A 24,561-nucleotide genomic window follows, 5' to 3' on the forward strand; every position below is an offset into this window, starting at 1 on the left:
CTTTTTGCCTCGACTCGAATTACATTTTGATTCGGTTCCTGCATGAGTTTTACTTCGGTTTTGATATCAGGCTTCCAATCAAGTGGCAATTCTGCATACTTTATGTCCGAACTCAATTTGAATTAGGTCGGTCCCTACCGGAACCTCACGTTGCTTCCTCTCAACAGAAGAGATTACGGATATCACCAGCTAGGTCAAACAAGATAGTTTATGATGCTGTTGTCACTAGTAATGACGGTATTGATGATATGATCTCCACTGCAACTAGAAAGAAAGAAAGCGTTCAGCTGTAGCACCCTTCCGGTGCCTAGCTGCCATACCACCCGAAGGAAGCACGAGGGCTGGGATACTGCCAGGTTGCCCAAGCCTGGACAGAGGAAGTCGAGTGGCGGAGGTCGGATTCGAACCACGGACCTTCCGGTCAGTAAATTCGCGCTCTAACCACTTGGGCCGTCTCGCCCACTGCAGCTAACAACATTCTCAACTGCTGGGTCTTCTAGTCCACTTAGCTAACCGGTTTCTGTTTTTGTGCAGATGTAACGCGTTGCTCATAAGGTTGCTGAAAACTTCGGCAGCCCATGAACGTTCGTTCTTTTCTTGGGGCCCATCAGGTAGGCGCGTTCCTAGCGTTTCCGTCAACCTTATGTTCTACTCGAACCCAAATTAGATCAAAGCAGGCCATCATAAAATAGTGATTTACCTGCATTTCCTTGAGTCTCGTGTTTAAACGAAATTAATGTGCAAATTAGAGTATTTGTCAGTTTCCGCTTTCTTCGTTGAATTCCACGGCTCATCAAAAAAATGCTAACTTTATTTGGAAGTCTGTTGCCAGGAGACAGCCACAGGGAGCTTATCTACCGCTTCAACGCATATTTCATTCCTGGTATGCTCTATTTTGTCGTTGTCATAATATTGGTCGGTCCGGCTTTCATGCTTATCTGCAAGTCATCTTATCCTCACGTCCATTCACTGGAAGGCCTTCAGAGATGTACGGTTGTCTATTTAGGCAGTCATATGAGCACATCAAATTAAAAATGAAATAATGGTTCATTCGCAGCATCTTTGCGGTACGCAGCAACCGTGCATATCGAAGTAGGTATGAAGGTTGGGATGGCGCCTAGACGGTAGTGAGAGGAAGGCCAGAGTTAAGTTTGGATCACCGATTCCGGAATCATAGATAGTGTCAGGGCTTTCGGAAGGAGATGGATGGAAATCCTCGATGTTCTTTCTTATGTTTACGTTTGTTACCGGATGACCGCCTCATCACCCTTATGTTGCAGTTCTAGGCCTTAGTAGTTTACAGTTTACATTAATTGTAGTCGGTCATTAAAACTGTTGTACTATGTGATTCGTACTACTGCTTTCTTTGGACCATGCCCCAGAACGGTGACTGTTACTTAGGAGATCTAACCTGATCTGAAATCGGTAGGAATGTATTTTTTATTATTAGGAATGTACGAGCTGTCACTCAAGAGATTACGGTATCAAACCAGAGCTCGACCCGACCCGTCTTTTTCAGTGTTAGCACAATTGTTTCGATTGGACCGTCATAGTGTGTTGTACTGCATCGGATTTTAGAAAATCAGAAAATTATGCTGGTGATTACACTGTACCATTATATGAAGCTGTCAACCGTTGACATTCGATACTTCATTTTAAGAGGTACTGAATCCATACTCGGAGTCGAACATACTAAAACGGAGTGGACTCTTAAAACATGATCGTGGAGTATTTCCTTAAGCGAACTTCATTGGGCACTATCCGGTGCATCCTGTTTTGATGTATTCGCCCAGCCACCAGTTGTCGGTTACAAGACTGAGTTGTACTCACGGTTCACACTCGGCTCCAGATGTGGTTAACCACACCAGCGTAACGAATGTATGGGCTCGAATGATGTGGTCATACACTTGGAATTGCTGCGTGATTATCTCAGTTCGGAAATTACATTTCGCAAATTCACGCCAGGACATCTGTTTTTCGGGCAGTATTTTCATTGTTATTGAAACTCAAATCAGTAAGGTATAAAGAATGATCATCGAAATGCGCATGAAAGTGGACTGCATCTCCGTGCATCAATTCGAACATATATCTAACCAAAGCAATAGCATATTGGCTGAGTAACGCATGGAGATAAGTTGAAAGCTTGCGGTGGATATTTGGCTGTGAACCTTACGTGATTGCATTACTGCTAGCCAACCGATGTGTTCTCACACCAGACGTTTGCCTTTATTTAGATTGCGAACCTTGGTGCATACCAAGCTAGGTCCAACTCGCATTTCATTTGATGATTCCAACGCGGATTACTGTGTTCTCTCTCTTCTTGCCGCGTAACTGCATACGGCCTGCAAGAGATGACCTAGTAACTGAAACGCGAATCCACTGCTCGGATGGTCCGCGGTTCGAACCCAACCTCTTGAGTGCGCCCATATAGGCTTGGGCGACCTGGCAATACCTCATCCCTCGTGTTTTCTTTGGGTGGGATGACAGATAAGCACCAGAAGGGTGTTATTTATTTATTGTTATACTTGCGACCTGAAGGCCGAGGAAGAACAAGGATTGACATAACATATACTAGGCGTATTCACGGTTCATTTATTCAACCCAGCAGCGAAGCTCGGATTTCGAACGGATGATGGCCATAACACAAATCGAAGGTATATGCACTAATCAAGGTTTCTAGTATAGTTGACAATGGTGAGATGCCACACGTATAAAAATGAATACAATGCAAAATGAGAGCAAGTCAAAAGAGGAACTTGTCGTCTGTGAGAGTTCCTTGGTGAAAGTCCGTGTTTTCTCCGCAGTTCGGCTGCTACACATATTCCATAGTTGTCCGTGGACTTGTGGAGAGTGGTTGACTCCCTGCTCCCTGCGCGCGCGCGAGTCTGTGTGTTGGGTTGAGTTGTATGCCTATTTATTGTATGCAGTATTAAGAGATAGGTGTCTCTTCGTGTTTGATGCCTGCACGAATGTGGATACAACTTGACCTGATGTGTTGAATGAAGTGCATGATCCTGGCGAGTGACGCAAGTGGTAGCCTCGTAAACAAAAATAGTTGAGAAGTTTTACTGTACATGTTATCGGCTAAGGTTGCAAGTGGGACAGAAATTGTCACGTGGTTTGGGTATTTGGGACGCGTGATCTGATGATTGACCTCTACAAGCTGCAGGGTCCACCTCCATCGTCCCATATACGACAGTTCGTAAGATTATTGTGCATGAGGACGAGTGAAATCTAAGGGTAAAATCTTTAACTCATTTGTTGGGTTGGTAGGATTTTTTTTACCCTCGGGGGGATGCACATCAGCCTAATGTGCCTTCCGAAAGATAAAGCAATATGTATATCGCAGTCCCCCTCTGAGCTAACATACCGGAGAATCGAAAATCGTTGAGATGGCCTTCAGAATTGTTTCAGCTCCCGCAAATGCACTTTGAAGCACATGCTCAATTCAGTTATCCCAGAAATAATGTCTTATGTCGTCTTTGCTTGTCAATCATGTGTGTATGTGACCGGTATCTCAGTCGAGTAAATTGCTCTAGTTACCTCTTAAAATGGCTAAGGCCTCTTGTTTTAAAGCAGTCTTATGCTACACCATTTGTCCATGCCATCACAACCGGTGAAAGGAAGAAGGCCCTTGCTGTGGAGTTATTTATTCAGAAATGCCAACTGACCGGTTACAGACCATTGAACAGGGAAGCAAAACACTAATCTGCATCTTAGTTCCAAAAACTGAACACAGATCTTCTCCCGAACGAGTCTTCCTAGAGATTCGATGCCTCCACGTTATCCATGAGCTAAGCATCCTCTACGTGATGGTAGGTCAGTCAGAGAACACTCGAACTGTTATCCCCTTGGTTTTACCTCCTCGGAGGTGAGGTCTCAGAGAGGTTTCTGTTGTATGAATCTTCTAGATGAGAACTTTTTGTTTTCTTATTGAAACGAGGATTTCTTCCACTTCACTCATCCGTTTTCTACCATGTGAGTGATCCGAGGTTATTCAGGTAGAGGTCCTACGGTTAAGCGATTATTCTTGCTACAAACGGCTCCTATTCTATGCGGCAAGGTTTGTACTTTCTGTTCCTAGGGCATTTGCCTTCCAAGGAGGTCTCATATCGTCGCTGCTTTCGACATGTTAATGTAACCTGTGTCAGCTTCAGTCCAGATGGAACGGAGTTGCTGGCCAATATGAGCGGAGATCACATTTATTTATTCAACCTGAACAAATCCAAACAACCATACAAATGCAACTATGCTCGACAGATGAGATCGCCAACAGATGGTCTTGTGTGGTCTGCCTCCGGTTCGGAACGTCGCCTGACCACTACTGTCAACGTAGTCTCTGATGATTCCGGTATGTCCAATGGTTACATCCACTTAGTATGAATACTGTGCTCCTCCTTGTAGGAAATATTTTTTAAGACGAGTCACTTTCGCTTCATTGCTACATTATTCCTTACTATGATGTTAGGCCTTTGCTGACCTGCATTATTCGTTCGGCTATCAAATCACCAGATGTGAAAGACGATTTCGTGTCTGTTTTTGTTTTTACTGGGTCGTATTTCTCTTGCCTCATCGAATGCATGTTTCTCCTTGAGGGAATATCAATGAGTCAACCGAGCTTTTCTGATCAGCGAACTGATTAATTGATACCCCTCGCGTCGATGTTTGTTGTTTATTATTGCCCTCACAAACCGACTCTCAATGAATGGCCAAACGGATACCTGTGAGAACTCTGCTCTTCATCCAGTTATCCAGTGTATCTATCGCGGAATGTCTTCGTTGATGGCTCCAGCGGATAAGTGTATCTCATTTCCCGAGAACTTGAGGTTTGCGTGCCCGAGTATAGTGGAAAGAGCAGCAGGTAAATCGTTACCAAACATGGTAAACCCCACAAAAAGTGCTAACCATCTAACAGCGGAATGAAATTTCAAACGCCTATGAGAAGTGGTTCACACGAGAAATTGTGTATCCTCTCTAAGAGGAAGAGATAGACCACAGGGAGGGCATTCCTGTGACTGCGNCTGCGAATGAGTGAAAAAACAGCTCCGGATCTAGCTGATAGCGCATATCCCAACAAAGTCGAGAGATCTGACGGTTAAAGTTGGATGGGACTGCGGTCAGTAATTCTGTAGCATTTGTCGATGACTGACAGAACCGTACTGGAGATGTACGTTCTGCTTAGCGCACTAAAGACCTGTTTATCTATCAGGAAGGTCAGCTTCCTGAAAGCAACCACTAAATGCCCGAAATCTACCGAGACTCTCAGGTCCGCTAAATGTTAACCAGATAGACAACGTTCCCTCAATATGCAGCGCGTCACAGCCTTGTATCAAACCCAGACAGCGCGAGTCAGCGTTGATCAAGGTCAGACAAGGCCCCCGCAATATGCAGCACGCCGCAGCCAGACCGCGTGCGTCAGCATTGGACCAAGTTCAGACAGTGTCTTTCCAATAAAGAGCTTGAGGCCGTTGTACTTTTCGCACTCACGCTCTCGCACCCACTTTGTTGGAATATAGCTATTGTGTTCCCTTCCGTGAGTCTTTTTCTCTCCGACACTAGGCACTGGAGCGGGTCAGCAGCAGATACCAGAGGCCGGCGAATCAGCAGATAACATTATCCTTGACGAAACCGTCGTCTTTCGTTTTTCCTCTCTCAATTAGAAATCTTGTCTCCTCTCCTGACAGACTGATTAGAGTAAAGATACCCGAGAAACGTTTGAATTTGGGGTCGAAAAATTGGGCTCAGTCGACCCAAGCGAGTAACGATCAGCCACGTTGCTGCGAGAACAAGCTTTAGGTGTGGCCTATGGAGCTGAACGTAACGACTAAATGACCGGAACTAGGTATCTAGAAGGGTGATTGCCAAGTCGGCCATTGACCGCAGTCCGAAAGCAAACGACCTGACGATTTAGATTCCTACCCACGTAGCGATCAATTTTGGCATGTTTGTTGCGTTCCTCATTGTGAATGCGTGTCATGCTTGCCCCTGGGGTCTTCTAATCGGGTTGTGGCGCGTACTTATTCCTTGACTGTTCCCGACTTTTTCCACCCTATATGCTGCGATGCGGGACCGTGTCACGATGCATCTTCCCGGCAGAACTCTGAAACCCGCATTCGTTCGACTTCGGCGTTTCCCCATGGGCATTTTCGACTGTTTTATTTTTTTGCATAGACCTACTTCTTTGCAACCAGCTATATTCGTATCCTCCTTATGTGGTGGCCCATGCGTGAATCTCTAGCAAAATGTTTTTGAACACCGATTTAGACGGTGAAACAATGCACTTCAAACAAAGTGTAGAATACTTGTGTTGTTCGACAACTGTGGGACACATTCCGACCATCGTAGTCGTTTATAACTAGTATTTCTATCCTCCGGGTGCTCGATGTTGGTATCACTAAGAATGCCAAGCGGGAGCACAACAAGCATTTGCTAAGATATCTGTTGTACCTCATGGATGCTCATGAAATCGCTCCTTGGACTTTTTTCATGAATAAGGTGGCTTCGGTAACCTGGCGTGGATTGTCGAGGTCGCATAATTTTGCCTTGTTTTGAGTGTTGTAGGATTGAAACTCTCCCCATTGGTTTTTAAGATACCGCCGCAAATAACTCAGAGGAGAATTTCTCAGCACTGCTATCGTCAACACGGTGTCAATGTCACATCGTTGACGCATAGGTGGAAATAGAAAAGAAAGAAATTGGAAGCGAATCAATTTTTAAATGAACTTCTAAACGATAATGCTGACCGCGGAAATTTTGCGAACCAATCGGAACCGGAAGAAGAAGAAGGGGGGGCCTTCGACAGTTTCACAAGCAGTAGGTCTTGTCCTAGTGTCCGGAAATACTCACCCACTTAGGTGTATGCTAACCCCACTATATTCTCTGACGCGAATTCACCTCGAAGGTAAAATGGATCACACCAGCACGACCCGGTTGTTCCATGAAAGATAATCTTTTTTTGTCTGAAAGCAATAAAATACACCATAATCCTTCTGTTTATCGGGAAGTCACTTTTTTGAGCATATATGTTATACGAAGTTTAATCTCCCAACAATCCGTACCTCCAATTAAGGAGCTTCAGTGATTCCTTAGGTTCTTTCTTGCAAAGAAGAATGCCGTACTATTTTGTTTTACGAATTGGTTGTATTACTGCGCCGGTGGATTTGCATATACGAGTACCTGAATGTAACTCTTGGACGCGTTTACATACCGCTCCATCCGCATGTTTTTCTATCCCTACCTTCCCAACCAGGTCGTTGTCGGTATACCCCAACAACACAACATTGCCCATTGTGCACACCATGCGTCAGTCTTGAAAAAGCGTCGCTTCAAGCGGCCATCCTGGTAAAAGCCAAAGCATTCGTGTCGGCTGTACGAGCCTACAATGACTATATCCAGCGATGGCCAGGCGATCCGCAGCTATACACGGGACGCGCTACGGCTCTTTTGAAACGTGGCTGGTTAGTGTTCCTATATATGACGACTAATTGCCTTACTGTTTGGAGTTCATGTTTTTTTTTAATGCACAAAAAATGTGCTATCTTGATTTCTGTCAAAGACAACTGTAATGGACTCAGTGTGTCTTCAGTGTCGTACCATCCAGGAAAAATTAGAGAGATATCGGTGCCCAAATTGACTATCTGGTTCCGTGTAAATTGAGGATTAATGGGTCTGCTCTTCAACCATGAAGGTTTTTCAGAAATGTGCCAATTTGTTAAGAACTTTGTCGTCGTTGGGTTCTGCTACTGCTCGCCCTACTGACACGGTTGTCTATACCACTTCCACCCAGTCTATTGCCATTTGAAACATTCCTTCCTAATTACAAATGGTGGGTGTTTCATGAACATTGCGAACCAAGTTAAGATTCTCGGTTGGAATGGGCTTTTAACCGAAAATTCCTTGAATATCTGATACGTATTATGAGCTCGAAATAGCCCAGCGGTTGAGGCGCGGAAGGTTCATTGTTCGAACCTAACCACTGTTGCCGTCTAGGCCTAGGCAATCTGGCAGTATCTCGGCCCTCGTACTTACCTCAGTTGGGTCAATGCACCCCTAGCATGTCCTCAGTGTAAGCCTGCTTGATTTATCATCAAATCAAAAGTTTTGCATCTATAACAGCTCACTGTATTTCAGGTAAGATCATCGAAAAACTGTTAAGAGTCCACCTAATAATTCTTCTCAATAGTGCTCCTGACATATTGAACACCGGTGAAACAGTAGCTGTGCCATACGCTTACTCTTCCCACCAACTTGCACGACGATATTCGATATTTTGTTTTGTGCGAACAGCCGCGGCGAATCCAAGTTAATCTGGACTGTCCAAGTGTGTTTTCCCAAGACGGGTGCACATACTGGACATCTTCCACCTGAACTCCGCCAATAGCAGAGAATACGTGCCACATAACTCTGCACACAACATTTCCAAATCCGCAAGACTCGTCCCTCCCTGAAGTTTCCTTGGTTCCATGCGCGGCCAAGCGCAAAGAGACTGCAACTTGTCATGGTGCGATGATTTACGTAGCTCAGCAACCTATTGATCTACATTGGAGGATGTTCACGCAGCATCTACAGATTTTCTTTTATCAGTTTGGTCAGTTGGTGGAGGAGTGACAAACAGTCTTCCGGACATTCAGGTTGGAGCTTGGAATAAGTTTGGCTTGTTCCTCAAAAGTCTTACTTTTGAGCCGAGGGCCTTGGTTGAGAACCCTGGTGAATCTCCTGGGCATCATGGCAGTAGCTGAACCTGCATACAAAGCTAAAGCTCACATATGAAAATACCTTCATACTGCATTGGTCGTCTTGCGGTGACATCGCACTGTTCGCTGCTTCCAACAGAGCGGATAAGGTAAAACTTGCAACGGCCACTAATTCCAAAGCGCTCGTCCTGGGAACCTTTCTACACACCAAGCTGACGGCAAAATGTACAAGGATTTCGTTTATTTTTGGATACCTTGACTGGTGGCAGAACTGTCGATGACTTTTTCATCTACCCACTTTGCCTAAAACCCCGACCCCTGGTGTACTGACACAACAGGAGTTTCGTGACCTTAACGTCTCTTCGTAGTCACCCTCAAACTATGTACCGTTTGTACGCGAGTTATAGCTTCCAAAATTTCGTTCATCGATCTTGTTGAACTTGTGAGCAAAGTAAGGCGCTGAGGATGGTTACGGACATCCTTTGGTTTTGGATCTGATAATGATAATAGTATCGTTACAGAAAATTTCTCGTGCCTGGGGACCTGAAGGAGGTGGCGATGTGTTAAATGCAATAGCTCGAAAGCACGGATACCTTTGGCTGAGTAGATCCACCGCATCTCGGTTTACCTAACCGTTGATATGTGCCCTCTCGGCGTCCCCTTCCAGAGAGATGACAGTTGGCGACGCGACAATCATCACCTTTCTTCCCCAGGTTAACTAACCTCACTTAATATGCTTCCACCCGGCCCACGGTTGACTGATAAGGGTTCTTCGAGAAAGTTCGTATGCTGCATTCTAGTATTGCATACATGCAGCTCATCTGCCTGTTTTATTTATTTTCCTAGAGACTTCCGCATACGTTGGCGTCGCTGACCTCACGTTCCCACCAGCCCATAGTAGTCATTAGGAGACATCGCTACTCAAAATGCAGTAGCTTCAGTGCCTGTTGTTCGCATTAAGTAGGTCACTGACCCGTACAATAGTTTGAACACACTCGTAACAGATAAGCTGATGCCGCCTCGCGAAAGCCTCTTTTTTTATCTGGGGGACAATGTCTATCAGAAACTCGGGAACGATGAAACTCAAACTCGAGGCAGCTCGGTGGCTAACTCATTGAACTACTGAACATAGTTCAAATCTAATCGCTGCTTTTTTACTGTCCCCATCCTCCTCATCGTCATCAGCTGTAAATACCGCGTTCTTGCCATACATTGGTTCTAGCTACCACAGTTTTGTTCACCAATGATTTGGGAAAGTGGGGTAGATACCTGTGCACTGGAGGTCGTAGCTGATACAATTGGTGCGTAAATACATGGTTGTCAGCGGACTTTTAAGTTGCGGAGATTGGGAAGGGAGCTATGCATTGAAGGCAATAGCTTTGATGCACAAGGGCAATTGATGGCGAAACTGGAACATGTCCGACAATCCATCTATCCACTGATATGTCTCGTCTCGTCCAGGAAGACCGCAATGACCAACGTAGCTGAGTTTGCTGGTAATGGCTTGCAGTTGCCCAGGACGAGGAAGGGGATTTGTTTGAGGTACCCCAACTTGAGCCTTTGACTCGTATGTCTGAACCACAAGGCAGGGGGATGTAGGGTTTTGTTCTGAGACCCTGCCTTTGTCCCTGACTCAAATCTGACCCTCGGGGCAGCGGGAAGTAGGGTTCTCTTTGGGAACGTTGGCCTGATCCGATGACTTAATAATCTGACCTGCTCGGCTGCAGAGGTTTGGCCTAACTAGAATTCGCAGGGAGTAAGGCATCACTCTCTCACTCTTGATGCGGCTGTGCGCAGTAAGTGACCTTTGAGTAGCACCGGACTCTGGTTTTGAAAGTATTTCGACAGTATTGAATAATGCGGCGGCAGCCACTGTCAACCATTGGGCAATCGGAGTATGTGGTTTTTGTGGCCGACCTTCTCTAACCCGTCGCTGCTTCCATAAATATGGACAAACTTTTCGCCCGGAGGAAACGCCCTACTACCTTCAGACTCCTATCGCAGAGGACATTACCTCCAGACTGTCTCGTAACGATTACGATTACTACCAATACGATTACTCGATTACTGCTAGTACGGGGTCTTGCCCCTCTTGGTCTGACTGCTCCCTTTTGGACTTCCTGGCATTGTTGCACCTTGTAGAACGAGTTCTAGTAGCCAGTGGGATCACTGCATCACCCAAGCCTGACTACCATTTCAAGATAGCACCTTTTGGGTCGTCTAAGCTAGGAAAACCTGAAGGTATTCCAGCCGTCGTGCATTCTTCGAGTTCCAGTGCAGCCATCCATCGGAAGTGTCACACCTAAGCATTTATCATGATTGTGATTACGATCATTATCAATCACAACAACTGGCTGTCATGCAAGCTCAAGGTTTGAATCTGGCTCCACAGTTATGTAGCAGAACTTTACACTTTAGGGACGCAGTCCAATTTTTTCAAATTGCTTGATATTCGTAACCATATCAGGTAAACCTGAGAAAAATATCCCAAACGAGAACTTCATTCGTTCCTTGGAAAATGAAACTTTTGATCGACACCAAACGAGTAAGTACTTCATTAGTTCCTTGGAAAATGAAACTTTTGATCGACTATTTAATGTAGTTGTGAGCTTTAGATATGTGAAAAGTTTAAAAATATGACGTTCCACTTTTATGTAGACCACTGATGGGCTCTGGGGAGAATGGCAACCCGGTTAATGCAGTTCCAATCAGCTATTTAACCATGAACAATGTGCTTGGGATACTTTGGTCCTATCTGCTACCTTTTCCTTGCTCATAGATTGGGATAGTAGCGAAGAAATGGTCTGGCATTGGTGGTGGTCCTCTGATTGATTGGGGTTGATCGATTTAGTGAAAAATTGGATAGTCACACTGTATAGACGGTATCGCTGACACAGATGCGTTGTGTTTTAGTCTAGCAGTTTTCCGTGGATTAACGTGCATTGTAACGTAATGTTCCTGGGTAAAAAAAAGCGTCATTGGGGAACACCCATCTTGTTTCTCAATTTCGGGTGTTGCCCACTTGGAAGTTAGACTCAAAACGAAGCCAGAATGAAACGGTGCCGTGGATACGTCTTCTTTCAACCACTATATGATTGTACATAAACCTAAAAATAACCACGAGCAATAAAAATGGTTATTAGCAAAAATAACGCGGGAAATATTGCGTTGTGTAACATCACCAAAGCTTTCTCCAATTCGAAGAAACCACTGATAATTCTCCAATTGCTATTTCCCTTTCCGAACCACCTTGTTGTAGACTATCAGGCTCTTAGTTCATTGTTCCAGGTTACCATCTTTGTTTTGAATTAGGTACCGCATTCAACAGTGACTTCTAGCGGTGTGTGCACACACGGCCAATCTATCCTATTTCCCTTAGACATGCGATCTTGTTCTTTTCAACAGGAGACACGATTCTACGAAGTTATAGCGCAGGTTACAGATAACCTTAGATGCATCCAGCCACCTGGCAGTAATGATGGCTTATTTTGTCCCACTTTGGTCTCCAGTGGGCACAATAAGGTCAAGGTCACTCAGCTATAGCACCCTTTTGTTGCCAAACTGCCATACCACTAGAAGGAAGTACGAGGGCTGGGATACTGCGAGAATTCGCGCTCTAACCACTGAGCCACCTCGCAGATAAAAGTAAAACACTCAGCACCTGCTCGTTTCTCTTTAATGTGTGTTGTGTTCTGCAGATGGTGGTGCAATTCCTATATCGTTCTTTGACTTCCTATTCTACCCATTATTGTATATCGAAAGACATGGTAACTGGACATAACTTCTTACGACTGCATTCATAGGGTTATCACAAAATGTTCCACTGGGTCACACTAACTATAAATGCTTGATCATGATTGATTGACGTTCCGACCAGTCGCTCCATAGCCCGCACGTGACCCATCAGTCCAGTCGATGGGGTGTTCGGTTATTTAAAGCGCTTGGCCTCCGGACAAAGTGTTACTTCATGTGCTGAGGTTACAGTTACGGAAAGTGTTGCTACAAGACTGCGTAGGATCAAACCCACACCCCATGCTTGAAGGCGAGTCGCTCGACGTGGTAGATGAATTTGTTTACCTGGGCAGCTGCGGTGGACTGGCTGGCGATGAGATTACTTCTCGGCCGGGGTGGCTTTTGCCAACCTGCGACACCTATAGTACTGAAGTGACGTCAGTTTGCCTGTCAAGAAGAGAGGTTACACTGGTGGTGCGATCCATACTGATTTATGGATCAGAAAAATGGCCCCTGCGCGCAGAGGACATACGGAAGATGTCACTGTTGGACCATCGGTGTCTCCGAAGCATTCGTCAGGTCTTGTGTGAACATTGGATTAGCAATGCTCAGGTACGCCAGATGTTCTTAGGAAGAAGGAACTCTCCCGCGATAAATGGATTGCTCACCCTTCGTGGGTTACGCTGATTGAGACATGTACTCCCTATGCCAGAAGATCGTCCACCTCACAGGTCTCTTCTCCCAGCCCTGTGCTGAGTGGAATCGACCGAGAGGTTAACAGTGTATGACTTGGCAACAAAGCATGAAAACACCAACTTGTAAACTTAGTCGGGTCGACAACTATCGCCTCCCTCACTAATGGTTGATAGCGCTATCAGAAATGGCCCAGTCACGCAGTCAGTGGCGCTCACATATCAAAACAATCGCCTTCGGTGCGATAGCTGTAGCCCCCAAGTCTTGGCCATATCTCCCGCACTCCCCCACTTTCCGATGATCGATACTGTAGCAACTGGAACCAATGTACCTATGGTACAGGGTTTATAGCTGATAAATTTATTGAACTTAGAGTTTTGATGATCCAGAATATCCAAAGGAAGAATTGGGTTCTAAAGTTTGCCGTAGTATTTACACAAAAGTGAGCGAACTTATACAACAAACCTCAATTGTCCACGTTCGTGGCGTTAGCAAGTGCTCAACTCTGTCACTGACCGACACAGTGTAGTGTTCATGTCCACACACCAGACAACGGCAAGCAGAGGGTTGTCACAGCAGTCTGGGATTTGGTGGTCCCTTCCGAGTTGAGTCTCGTGATTCCGATTGGCGATGCAATCACGGAAAGCATGACAGAACAGTCCAGGACAGTCTCAGCAGACGGTGCACGAACATGCATGGGTAAGTGGGTCAGCTGCGCACGTCCACACGCATACACATGCTAATATATCGGTGTCGGACGGGGATGTCTTCGTGAATGGTGGGTACGGATGAGCAAAACAAGTGGAGATTAAAAGTACCTGGGCGGAGTAAACAAATGAAGGGGGGATAATGTCAAATTAGATTCAATAGTGTTTTCAGCTCGGTTATTCGGCAGGTTTGCTAGCACGAGAATAAATATTGCGAAAAAACTGACTCGCAAAACGATGTCCTTGAGGCGTTTCCAAATGGAAGCTTCTCATTAACAAAGAATGCTCTAATTGCAATGCAAAATACTGGGAATCGCGAGGACCGTTTCTTTTGAGACGGTTGTTAGACGGAAATGACTCAGGCGAGAATACGTTCGCGCTTCGAGTTTAGCCAAGAAACTGTCTGTTGAACTGGGGCCACATTTGTCGTCTCTTGCTACCAGAAAGGCAAGAACTCATTCTACGAGGGTCGTAACAGGAATTCGACGGCACCTAACGAGAATGGTTGACTTGAAGGGGTCACGTCAATTGGAATGCTGTCAGTATTATTGTCACTAGTTTATTATTAGTCGTAATAATGGTATTACTACTGCGCATATCTACAGGCTGTTGTGAGGCTGTCACAGCTTGACTTCATCATATATCATTCTCTCTGTTAACTTTTGTGTGGAAGCCAACGGATAATGTTACGGTGAGACCGGAGGGATGGTTACATACTGTACCTCAATTTCGACTCACTCATCTGCATACCAATTTGGTTTTGACGCGAGACTCATCTAGAACCCAGCTTAATCTCTCGTTTATGATGTTCCTGAGCAGTTGGTTTTCCATTGCATAGAATACTGTTTGTCCTATCAGTGACACTAGCTTGATGTTAAAGTTTATTTGGCGCTTATAAATCTATCGTACCTTCTTCATCCAATGTTTTAGGAATGGCGATGTATACAGTGCACTGTTAGACTGTCATACCACTCTGAGCCTGACTGAGGAAAGTGCAGGTCTGGAAAATGCTGATGTTGCTCACGATACCCAAACACCGGCCACTTGTCGTCGGTCGCGTGACTGTATTCGTGTGACAGCTCTACTGCTTTCAGTCCGTTGTTTGCTGCGTTTGGATTGGGTACGTGAGGCGCGTTTCACACTCAACAAGGTCAAAGAACAGTACTCCTATTTGATTGAATCACCCGCGTCCCCGAAGGCACCTGTCACCGAAGCCGAGTCCAACACATTTCCACCAGTTCAAACTTTGAACGGCACCAAAGCAGCCAGTAACAGTCCAGTAACAGCTAGGGATCACGTCAAAGAAGAGTCTGCCATACACAAGTTTTTCCAATTATTGGATCTAGAAGTTCGCGCGAAAGAGAAGGAGCTCGAAAAGATCCAACAGCGGATGCGGTTTCGTGAAACGAAGGCGAACGAAGATGGTGTCAAACCCGACAGTCAACGTACCACCCCTCCACATGGTAAATTTTAGTGTTCCGCACACTTTGTTACCGTAGTTCACCCTTGATCCCATTAAATGTATTAGTGGTCGCTCCACTCATCAAAATAGGTAGTGTTCCTCAGTGAGAATGAGTGCTGTGAAGTGGAGTGGAGTAGAGTGGGCGGAGTGTGGATGTGATGCTCTTTTGGAGGAGACTGAGGCCGTCTGTTCCCTTTTTTCACCTCATGGACCCCTTCTAGATTGCGATGGGGAGCCTTTGGTCGATCTGTTCGAAAAGTTCTTCCTATATGTTTCGGTCATCCGCATGATCCACATGTGTCATCTGAAGAGAATAATCTGATTGTTGGGCTGACTAGATATACATGACAGGCGCTCCAGGGCGTACGATGTGCTTTAACCAAAATCTAACAACAAAGGTAGAAGACATCTGGACTTTCTTCACGGAGCACACTACTCATACGTTTGTTGAAAACCGTTCGACAGCTTGTGAGTGTACATGTGGGGATAGCCATAATACAAATCAGAAGGTGCATGTGCACTAATAGAAGTTTTTGTATGGTTGCGACACGTATAAAAATGAATACAATGCGAAATGGGAGCAAGTCAAAAAGGGAACTTATCGTATATGAGAGTCCCTTCTTCGCAGTATGGCTGCTACACGTGTTCCATGATTCTCCGTGGACTTGGAGTGGTTGGCTGACTCCTTGCTCCCTGCGCGCGCGCGTCTGTGTCCTGACTGGGTTCGGTTACCCTTTATGTAGGTCCTAGTGCGTATGCGTGGGCGCGTCGGCACATGAGTGGTCGCTACGCTGACTAGGCGGTGCAGACAATCGATGTCCGATGAGTCAGCTTAATGCGACGTGTTTGTGCGTATGAGAAAAAAAACAAGCCTCGCGACCCAGTGAGCGACTGTGAGTTGAGCAGTCAAGAATATGGGTGACTGGGTCGCTACAAGCTCACGACCGTTCTCGTCTTTCTTTAGTCTCATCAGGTAGGTGCAGTCCCAGAGTTTTCGTCAACCTTAAGTTCTACTTAAACCCAGATTGTGCACAACTCGCGAGATAAATTGATTTATCAACCGTGAACGGGGTATTCAGTTGAGTCTCCCATTGAAATCAAATCAGTTCGCAGTTGAGTGTACTTCGCGAACATCTCAACCGTACCTTGCTTTATGGGGTCATACGTACAGTGAGTAACAGTCCAATTTGTGGCCCGCATTCGCTTACACTCCCTCTTCTTGCAAACAAAGTAGAATCACAGTAAACTTCGATTTCACCTCACTCGAATTCTCGAATGTAATTTTAAGAAGATACCTGATTCCCAAATTTTTCGGTGACGTTTTTTTAACTCACGCAAGTCACATCAGCCGTGTAACTGTTACCGAGCCCTAGACCTACAGCAGCACCCTTTCATTATCATATGTGCAACTTGACGATAGCAGCAGCAAGAAACTATTTGTACAAATCTGCCAGTTTAGCTTCCGCTAACGAGGAAAGAAGAGTGAGGATGACTTGACCCTCACTTCTCAAATGCCGCAGCGATCAACACCAATCTATGCTTACTTACCTTAACAATCAGCTGGTTTTGGTGAGCCAAGTCTGTGATGAAGAAGTCTTCAAAGTCCACAGACGATCGAACAGTGGCGTAAATAATCGTGGAGCCATTAGTGGGTGTCATGAACTCATTCGAAAGGGGTGAAACCGGTAGGTTGTCGAAAAGCTTCCAGCAGGCTTATAAGTAGAACTGCATCGAGGAGAGCGAATACCAAATCCCTTTTGGGGAGAACTTCCCACACAAACGGACAGTTTTTTACCTTGTGGATGCTCGTCCTGGGCAGTTCCAGGCAGTCATGATTGTCTGACATTACGTGGGGAAAATGCGTTATCATACAGAGACACAGGAATTGACGGATGACACTGAGTTCCAGGTAGTTCAGTGGTTAGGGTGCGAACCTATTGACCAGAAGATTTTTGGTTCGAACCCGTCTTGACTGCTGCTGTAAACTCCGTAAACTTAGTCGGGTTGACAACTGCCGCCCCTCTGTATGGGGATCCCAGGACTCAACTCACCAATGTTTGGTGATCCTGGCCTAAACGGCCTAATCGCGTAGTCAGTGACGCTCCACGCATCAAAGTTATTGCCTCCAAGGCTGGGCAGTATCTCCCGCACTCTCTCACTTTCTGCTGGTCGAAACTGAAGCAGCTGGAACCATTGTGCCTATGGTACACGGTTTATAGCTGATAAATTGATTGAATTGCTGTATGCCAGTTGAACGTATATTTACAAGGACGAACAGTATAACTATCTAAATGATTGCATTCAGGGTTGGTTCGATTTTTCTTTTACCTTATTCTTCTTGTGAACTTGGCTACGCTGACGTACACTCATGTACTCACTAAACTTGTTACTTTGTCTCTATTTTTAGGAGTTTCTCGGTCCCGTACGCCAGATTCACTTGACCAAACTGTCAATCGTGACCAGCGTACAGCTATGCCAGACGGCGAATCGAACTCACCGTCTGAGGCCATCCTTGGATCGGAACCGGATCTCCCGGATGTTCAGATACGTCGCGATGTGGACGACAGTTGGACTCCTCTGTGGTTCCGTTCCCGTGATGCAGATCGTGACGATGATAACATCAACTCCCTCCCCACATGCTCCTGTATAGTATGTGTCACTCAACGTTGCAAATATGACAACACAACCGAGTCCACATGGCGCTCACAAGCGTCGGACTACACCAAACGATTTCTCGGACACTGCAATGCCATTACAGACATCAAGGAAGCCAATTTCTTTGGAGGGTAAATGGAGCTTTTTTGTTCCACTCGTCTGGTCTAGTCAGTTATGTGTTATTGAAGGTTCAATCTAGCTAAACTGCAGTTGGCTAGAAATTAGGATGTAGTTTATCCGAGTGATCACCCTCATTGGGGATCAGTCCCCCCCAACACGCAACCTCCCAACATGCGATAACCTCCCTGGAGGAAATATTTTCAATAAGGAAGGGCGCTCAACCGGACACGACACGCAATGTCTTATATGGCCTATTCGCTTCTCATAGGAAGTTCTGTCTGATTATTGTCAAAAGTAATCACTGCTTCTAATCGTAGTTACGTGGAGGGCTAGCATACCTCATCCTACACTGTCCAGATAAACCTGCGGAGAATCAGAGGTTTGAGGTAGAAACATACTAACGCTGTTTACCTCCTTCGTGCACACTGTCCAGAGAAAAAAGCCACCGCAAACCAATTACAGCCACTTTTTTCCCATTTATGTTGAATCAGTGTTGCACGGGCAACAAAGGTCTGCTCAGCTCGACGGTTAAAAAGCGCTCAGAGACTTTTAATTGCGTCCACTAGATGGACAAACTGAGCGGGATCCTATCTCTTTACTTAAGGAGCTGAGTTCGGTTTGGTCACTAGGCTCCTACAACCTGCACATTCGGAAGCGTGTTTTACGACCACCATTCGACTGCTTGTATGAGATGTAATTCAGCTTTAGTCAGGGGTAACTAGTCCCTCACCAAAAAAGGAGCATTCAGTTCTCAGACCATCAGTCAACTGGATGTGTGAGCTGAATATGATCTTATGGTCTTGCTCCCAACGCAAAATAACAAACAATGCGGAACCTGTCTAGGGGGTAAAATTCACTCCAAAACTCGGACCATAGCATCAACTGGGTCTGTGATGGACAACTCTCAACAAGAAACGATAGTCAGCTGAATATTCTGATTGGCGAATCAGTCAAGCAGGAAATTAAACCTTTTGAGATTCTCTGTTCCAAATATTTATCCGGGTTTGATAATCATTCTATTCTATTTTATCCTATAATGATATGGTACGTCGCTCAATCAAGGACTTAGTTTGGCATTTATATATTGTGCTGTAATAGGCTGGACGGTTTCTATAAGATTATGTGGTTGCTTGCTGAACACAGCCGAAATCATCAAAGTATTGTTAGAGGATACTGATAAACGATCGAGCAAGCGGATCCGGAAATGCGCGACCAGTTCTCTGTCTGATGTACGCTGTCTGCAGTAGTGTGTCGGATATGAACATCACTGAATTTCTTGAAGCAACCATACATAGTCACTGTCAGCTCACCTAGTTAATTTCTTTGGACTAACCATTCTCAACCGCAGTACCGCATTATGTGATGTATGGGACGTCCAAAACAACGAAGGCCAAGGGCGGTATCCTTCAGTTAGTTACAGAATGCGTTCAAACGCTCGGTCACTCACGCCGGCCAGTGTCTCTCAGGTCACTCTGGCAATCATGTACGGAGAGCCTCAATCTAGGCCATTGGCCGTTGGCTCGAAAAATTGTTCAGACTCCCCAGGTCCCAGGCAGTGATTGTTATTGCGGCATACCACTGAAACTTCCCGGAATCAGATAGTGTTGTATTGTTCTGACTCATGGATGAACTTGATGTTCGTAGAGGCGTATTGAAATTTTCAACCACTTGATCAATCTAAATCCCGTACGGTTTAATCTCCTTGGCGTACTGGTGGCAAAGAAAAAGCTGACGAATTGTTTATCCCAAACTTCCATGTTCTGGTAGCGCCGTAAAAGCGAGTGGTGGGCTCCTAGCTAAGCCTTCACTGCGTTGGTGCAGGTCTTTTCAACATGACACATATTTGTGGCGCACTGGAACAGTTCTTACCGGGGAGTATTCGTTCAACTCGATCATCCTTTAGAAATTTAAGTCCCAAATAGGTTCATCCTAGTGAACAGCAGACACGCACAGAACAAGAACATAATGTCTTGTTGGAACACACTATTGTGATATCTTGAATGCCGTACCATCTGAAACACGAGGCAGCTTTTGTGCGACACGTTCAGTTGAAGAATACCATAAATGAGAGATCTAGCTGGATTCGCTTGAACCCTCCGTTAAAACAAACCAATTTACGTTGGAGCATATTTCCTCAGAAACGTTTTTCCCTGAAAAACCCAGGTTTTCTATTACTCCAACAAATTGAAGTATCTCGCCTGGACGAGATTAGGTTCAAAGATTTTAGTTATCCACCATGAAGTGGAGTGATGGTAGGATTCACGCAATCAAATGCAGCAAATATCATTTTTGTAAATCTCTCCTGCACTATACATTCTCGGGATACTTGCACTTGTTGACTGTGGGATACCAAGCTACACTGAAGACAAACGCTGTCGGGAACTCGGTGACTGCTCCTACCTGACGAGCCTCAGGAATGGCGAAACCGATCATGGACTGTCGAAGAGTTTTCAGCAACGTTGTTACTATTTTCCTTTATGGAAACAAACGTTTTTTCTTCTTTGAGCGCTTCCAAACGTGTCAGTTTTGTTGTTGGTATTCGATGTATCACCGCGGTTGCCACCCCTGTAACTTTGTCGGGTCAGGAAATCACTGTGGCTGTTTGATTTTTAAGTGTCCGGAGAGCATCCCTTTGTTCTTTACTAAGTAAATGTATGCCGTTTTGATTGATGCCAGTAACGTATCATCCGTTTCTACTTCAACTCTTCTAACGTGGTTAGGTACAAATCCTGGGTTTGGCATATGAGATTCCCATTTTGAATTCCGAAACCCAGGTCTATCTTTTCATTTCTTCACTGGATTTCATTCCCAAAACCAAAATTCCGAGTTGTTCCTGACGAAGGTCTGAATCGGACAAATTTCATATCTCTGGTTGGGTCTGCTGAATAAACACTCTGTTGTGATTCATTGCCTAAAATATTGAACCACAATCCCCGTCTACTTGTTCCGAATTTTTTATTAGGCGAAATCAGTTTGTATCCATTTATATCTGCAAGCTGAACTGGGGTACACTGCACAATCCAGTATCAGGTTTACCTTTGATTGTCTCATCCGCATTGCGTGATCAACCATCACGGTATTCTAGTGACCAGTTCACAGGCTTCGTTTGTCATGCAAGGACTGGCTAGATTATGGCAATTGGTTTGGTCGTGCTCGTAACCGTAGTCCATTTATCCGTTGTCTCACCTCGGAATCGGGAATATACCAAATACATGTTTGTCGAAATCCCGGAACGTTTAGTAAGGTTCAATGGTCTAGATCTCCGCAAGTTAATAGTTACCTCCATTTCGAGGTCTGACCACACAGCCTCCAGATGCATAAAACTCATTTTACCGAACGAATTCAGACACGTTCGTACGACGAAACCCCGCGGCTCCCATATAAGTTTTTGCCATATATTTGTTCCCTAGTAGCTTTTGGCTAATCTCTTCTGTTGGTTCTCAAGACTCCGAAAAGACCCTCCGCTCGACTGATGGACCGGTTTTTGACGCAAATCTCGGTAAAAATCCTCATGATGGATTCAAAATTTATCGGCTCCACTCCTCTGATACGCAACACTACGTCTAGGGTTGCCTGTTACAAGTTGTAAAGACTATCCATGGGTATCATGAACCAAAGAACTGTTTTGCGTACTTGCTGGTTTAGTCTTTCGAACACTTGGTTACGCGCGATATGGTGACTGCACTGATCCTTCTGACTTAATCTGGGATTCCTGTATGTCCTGTTCCACCTCATATTGACTTGGACAAACAGTTGAATTAATGTGATTGGGTTGAACGAACCAACGCTGTTTGGAAATGAGCAGTTAGTGCTCAAAGCTGCTTCGTAGGTTGACTACTAGATAATAAGGACAATCGTTCTGCTGTAACACCCTTTCAGTGTCTAATTACCATGCCACCCGAAGGAAGCACGAGGAATGGAATGCTGTCAGGTTGCCTAACCCTAGGCTGGGGAAGTCAAGATGAACAAGTCGTGTTCCAACCGCTGACCTTCGAGCTCTAACCACTGAGCTATCTCGCCCCCTGACTGCCAGCATAGCTCCGCCACTCTTGCTACCACTTAATATCACTTCAGTGCTTCAACCAATTGATGACTGGGTCGTATGGGAATTGAAGATTTCATGCCACCGGTAAATCATACACGAAGCTGCGCAATTGGTAGACTGTATGAACGTCATTTCAAAAGTACAGAACTGATAAGATTCCTATACATATTCCTCTGCTGGAATATGTTTGTATATGGGTCCACAATAGGGCGCTCAATATTGCAGGGCTTCGATGATCTCTTCGCACCCTCATCTGCGTATAGTTGCAGCCTAACCGAAATCCTGCTCATAACTGCCAACCGGAAATGTCGGAAACTTCGGTAAAAAAAATACCGTGAAACCAGTTAACGAGGCACTTCAGAACAACCTGACCAACGATGGATGGTGTGATTCTTTTATCTAACTAATCAGTGACCTCCACGAAGTATTTAATAGGTACCAAACAATGGGCTTTGAATCCCATCTAATCTTTATTGTGAAGATTTCGGTGTACTTCAAAGAGACCATCCGTTCGGGGCTCTCAGTCGGCAACCGATCCCTCGATGCTCACTTGAGGGATGGATTGGAGTAATAGGGCTATCGTATCTCATTCTTTAAATTTCGCAATGAGTATGAGCCATTAATAATAGGTAATGTTTTGCTGCCGCTCTTTTGAGCTTATTCTTACTAAACTAGATGATATTTTAATGAATCGAAGAATTCGCATTGGAAATTGTGGACACACGAGATATCTACTGATAACCACTGTAGAAAGCTTTTCAAGCCAGAGTGGAACTGAAACTCTCTAAATGGGGCTGCTGTGGTTCGAAGCTTGCAGGCCCTTTTCACACTGTACAATAAATAATGCAACCTGATCGGGTAGAACGGTAGGTTAAGAGTAGCCTTAGTTTTTCTAAAAAAATTCCCTTTTTCGTCCACTGTCCCTCCTTGCTCTCTACAGGTAGTTCTTCCAAAGGGAACAATTACACTTGTTATATATGACATTATTTTTGCTGCCACTGCGATCGTATGACACTCTCTTCTCCTGAGAATTCGGGTTTATGCCCTGAATTTTTCTCGCTTTCCGGTTTTTACTCTATGCCTTCCGTCGGCATCTTCACAGCAGTACTGGTATTGGCTTGCTCGGGCTCTTGTTCGATATCTTTTTGTGTTAACATAGCCTCTGCTAGGATCATGCGGTTGTAATTGCTTCCACATTCCCTTATCTTTTTAGTAATGGCCAATACATCGTTGGTGGTTCTGATTGCGGTTCCTTCTTTGTCTGGGATCGCGAGACTACGAACACTGTTCGAATCCTGGAGGCAGATGGATCAACCGTGAACTGCGTTCAGCCTCACCCCTCTGTATGCCTCCTAGCCAGTTCGGGCATTGACTCTGTTGTCCGACTATGGTCACCCAGATCCGAAGTGAGTTGTCCCAACTGCTATCGCTTCCTATGACTCAATTCCTATTTGCTATGCTATCGAGTCCCATTTACTGTCTAGCTAAACGAATAAAATTCAGCCATCGACTCGACTGAGGTGATGGAATAACCAACCGAACTAATTCATCTTTTGGCTCTTGTCTGGTAATCCTTAAGAGTACATTTAGGTGCGCATGTGGAACTTTCTGTAACCTTCGTGCCTGCATTTTATAAACCACACTACTTTTGAAAGAAAATTGGATGCAGTGTGTTCGTCAGAAAAATATAATTAGCCCTGAGAGTACTGATTGATCTCAATGATTACTTTTCTGGAACACATGTATAAATCTGGCGAATAGCCGAGACGTTCCGTCCGTGATATTGTTACGTAAGTGGTGCGCAAGTTAAAACGGAATGTCATCACCCCTGTGTGCACGAATTGTATTATCCTGCTCACTGAATATCCCAGGTCGACGCACTAGTAACCATGAAGTTGCGACTTGGACCGTCTTCTCCCCCTGTCTATTGCGTGTAGCTCCCCAATGATAGCATTATGCAGTGTCAAAATCTCACGTAAACAGTGAATGTCTGAAGATACCTCATGGTCGCTCCTTGTCCGCCTGTCCTCTCCCCACTCTAGGTCGTCTGTAAGTATATTTTCTATTATCGCGTAGCAACGAGGCGTCAGTGCCGGCGTCTACGATAGCGTCAAAGGGGACAAAACCACTGGAATGATGACCTGTGTTAACCCGCATATTTCATAATGCAATCACCAAATGACGCCCCACCGCGGACGCCTCAGATATATGCATGTGTCCCCGAAAAGTATCCATTGAAGTTGACAGTTAGTGCCGAAACTGTTCTTATTTCTCCAAACTGATACACTTCACTTGAGCATACCTTGCAATTTGCCATAGAGTTCTATGTCCGTTACGGTTTTATCGAAACACATGCAAAGTTATACTCGAACCGAGTCGTTTTCATCCCGTATGCCATTTCATCCATACAATGTCTGGATAGACCCTATGTGTGTGTGTGTGTGTGTGTGTGTG

The 24,561-nt window shown here is 45.1% G+C and overlaps 1 protein-coding gene across 1 annotated transcript in view; it reads left to right on the forward strand.

The window, feature by feature from the left end:
* Positions 1 to 24,561, forward strand: part of T265_06916 (hypothetical protein) — a gene marked incomplete at both ends in the record, with an annotated part of 49,133 nt that overhangs the window by 13,461 nt on the left and 11,111 nt on the right. Inside the window, 5 exons of the mRNA XM_009172314.1 lie at positions 4,085 to 4,351; positions 7,250 to 7,457; positions 14,756 to 15,288; positions 17,695 to 18,073; positions 23,321 to 23,513. Coding sequence (XP_009170578.1) covers positions 4,085 to 4,351; positions 7,250 to 7,457; positions 14,756 to 15,288; positions 17,695 to 18,073; positions 23,321 to 23,513 — 1,580 coding nt within the window. The remainder of the gene's footprint in view (positions 1 to 4,084; positions 4,352 to 7,249; positions 7,458 to 14,755; positions 15,289 to 17,694; positions 18,074 to 23,320; positions 23,514 to 24,561) is intronic.

Source organism: Opisthorchis viverrini (genome assembly GCF_000715545.1).
Source record: "Opisthorchis viverrini unplaced genomic scaffold opera_v5_151, whole genome shotgun sequence".
NCBI classification, from domain to species: domain Eukaryota; kingdom Metazoa; phylum Platyhelminthes; class Trematoda; order Opisthorchiida; family Opisthorchiidae; genus Opisthorchis; species Opisthorchis viverrini.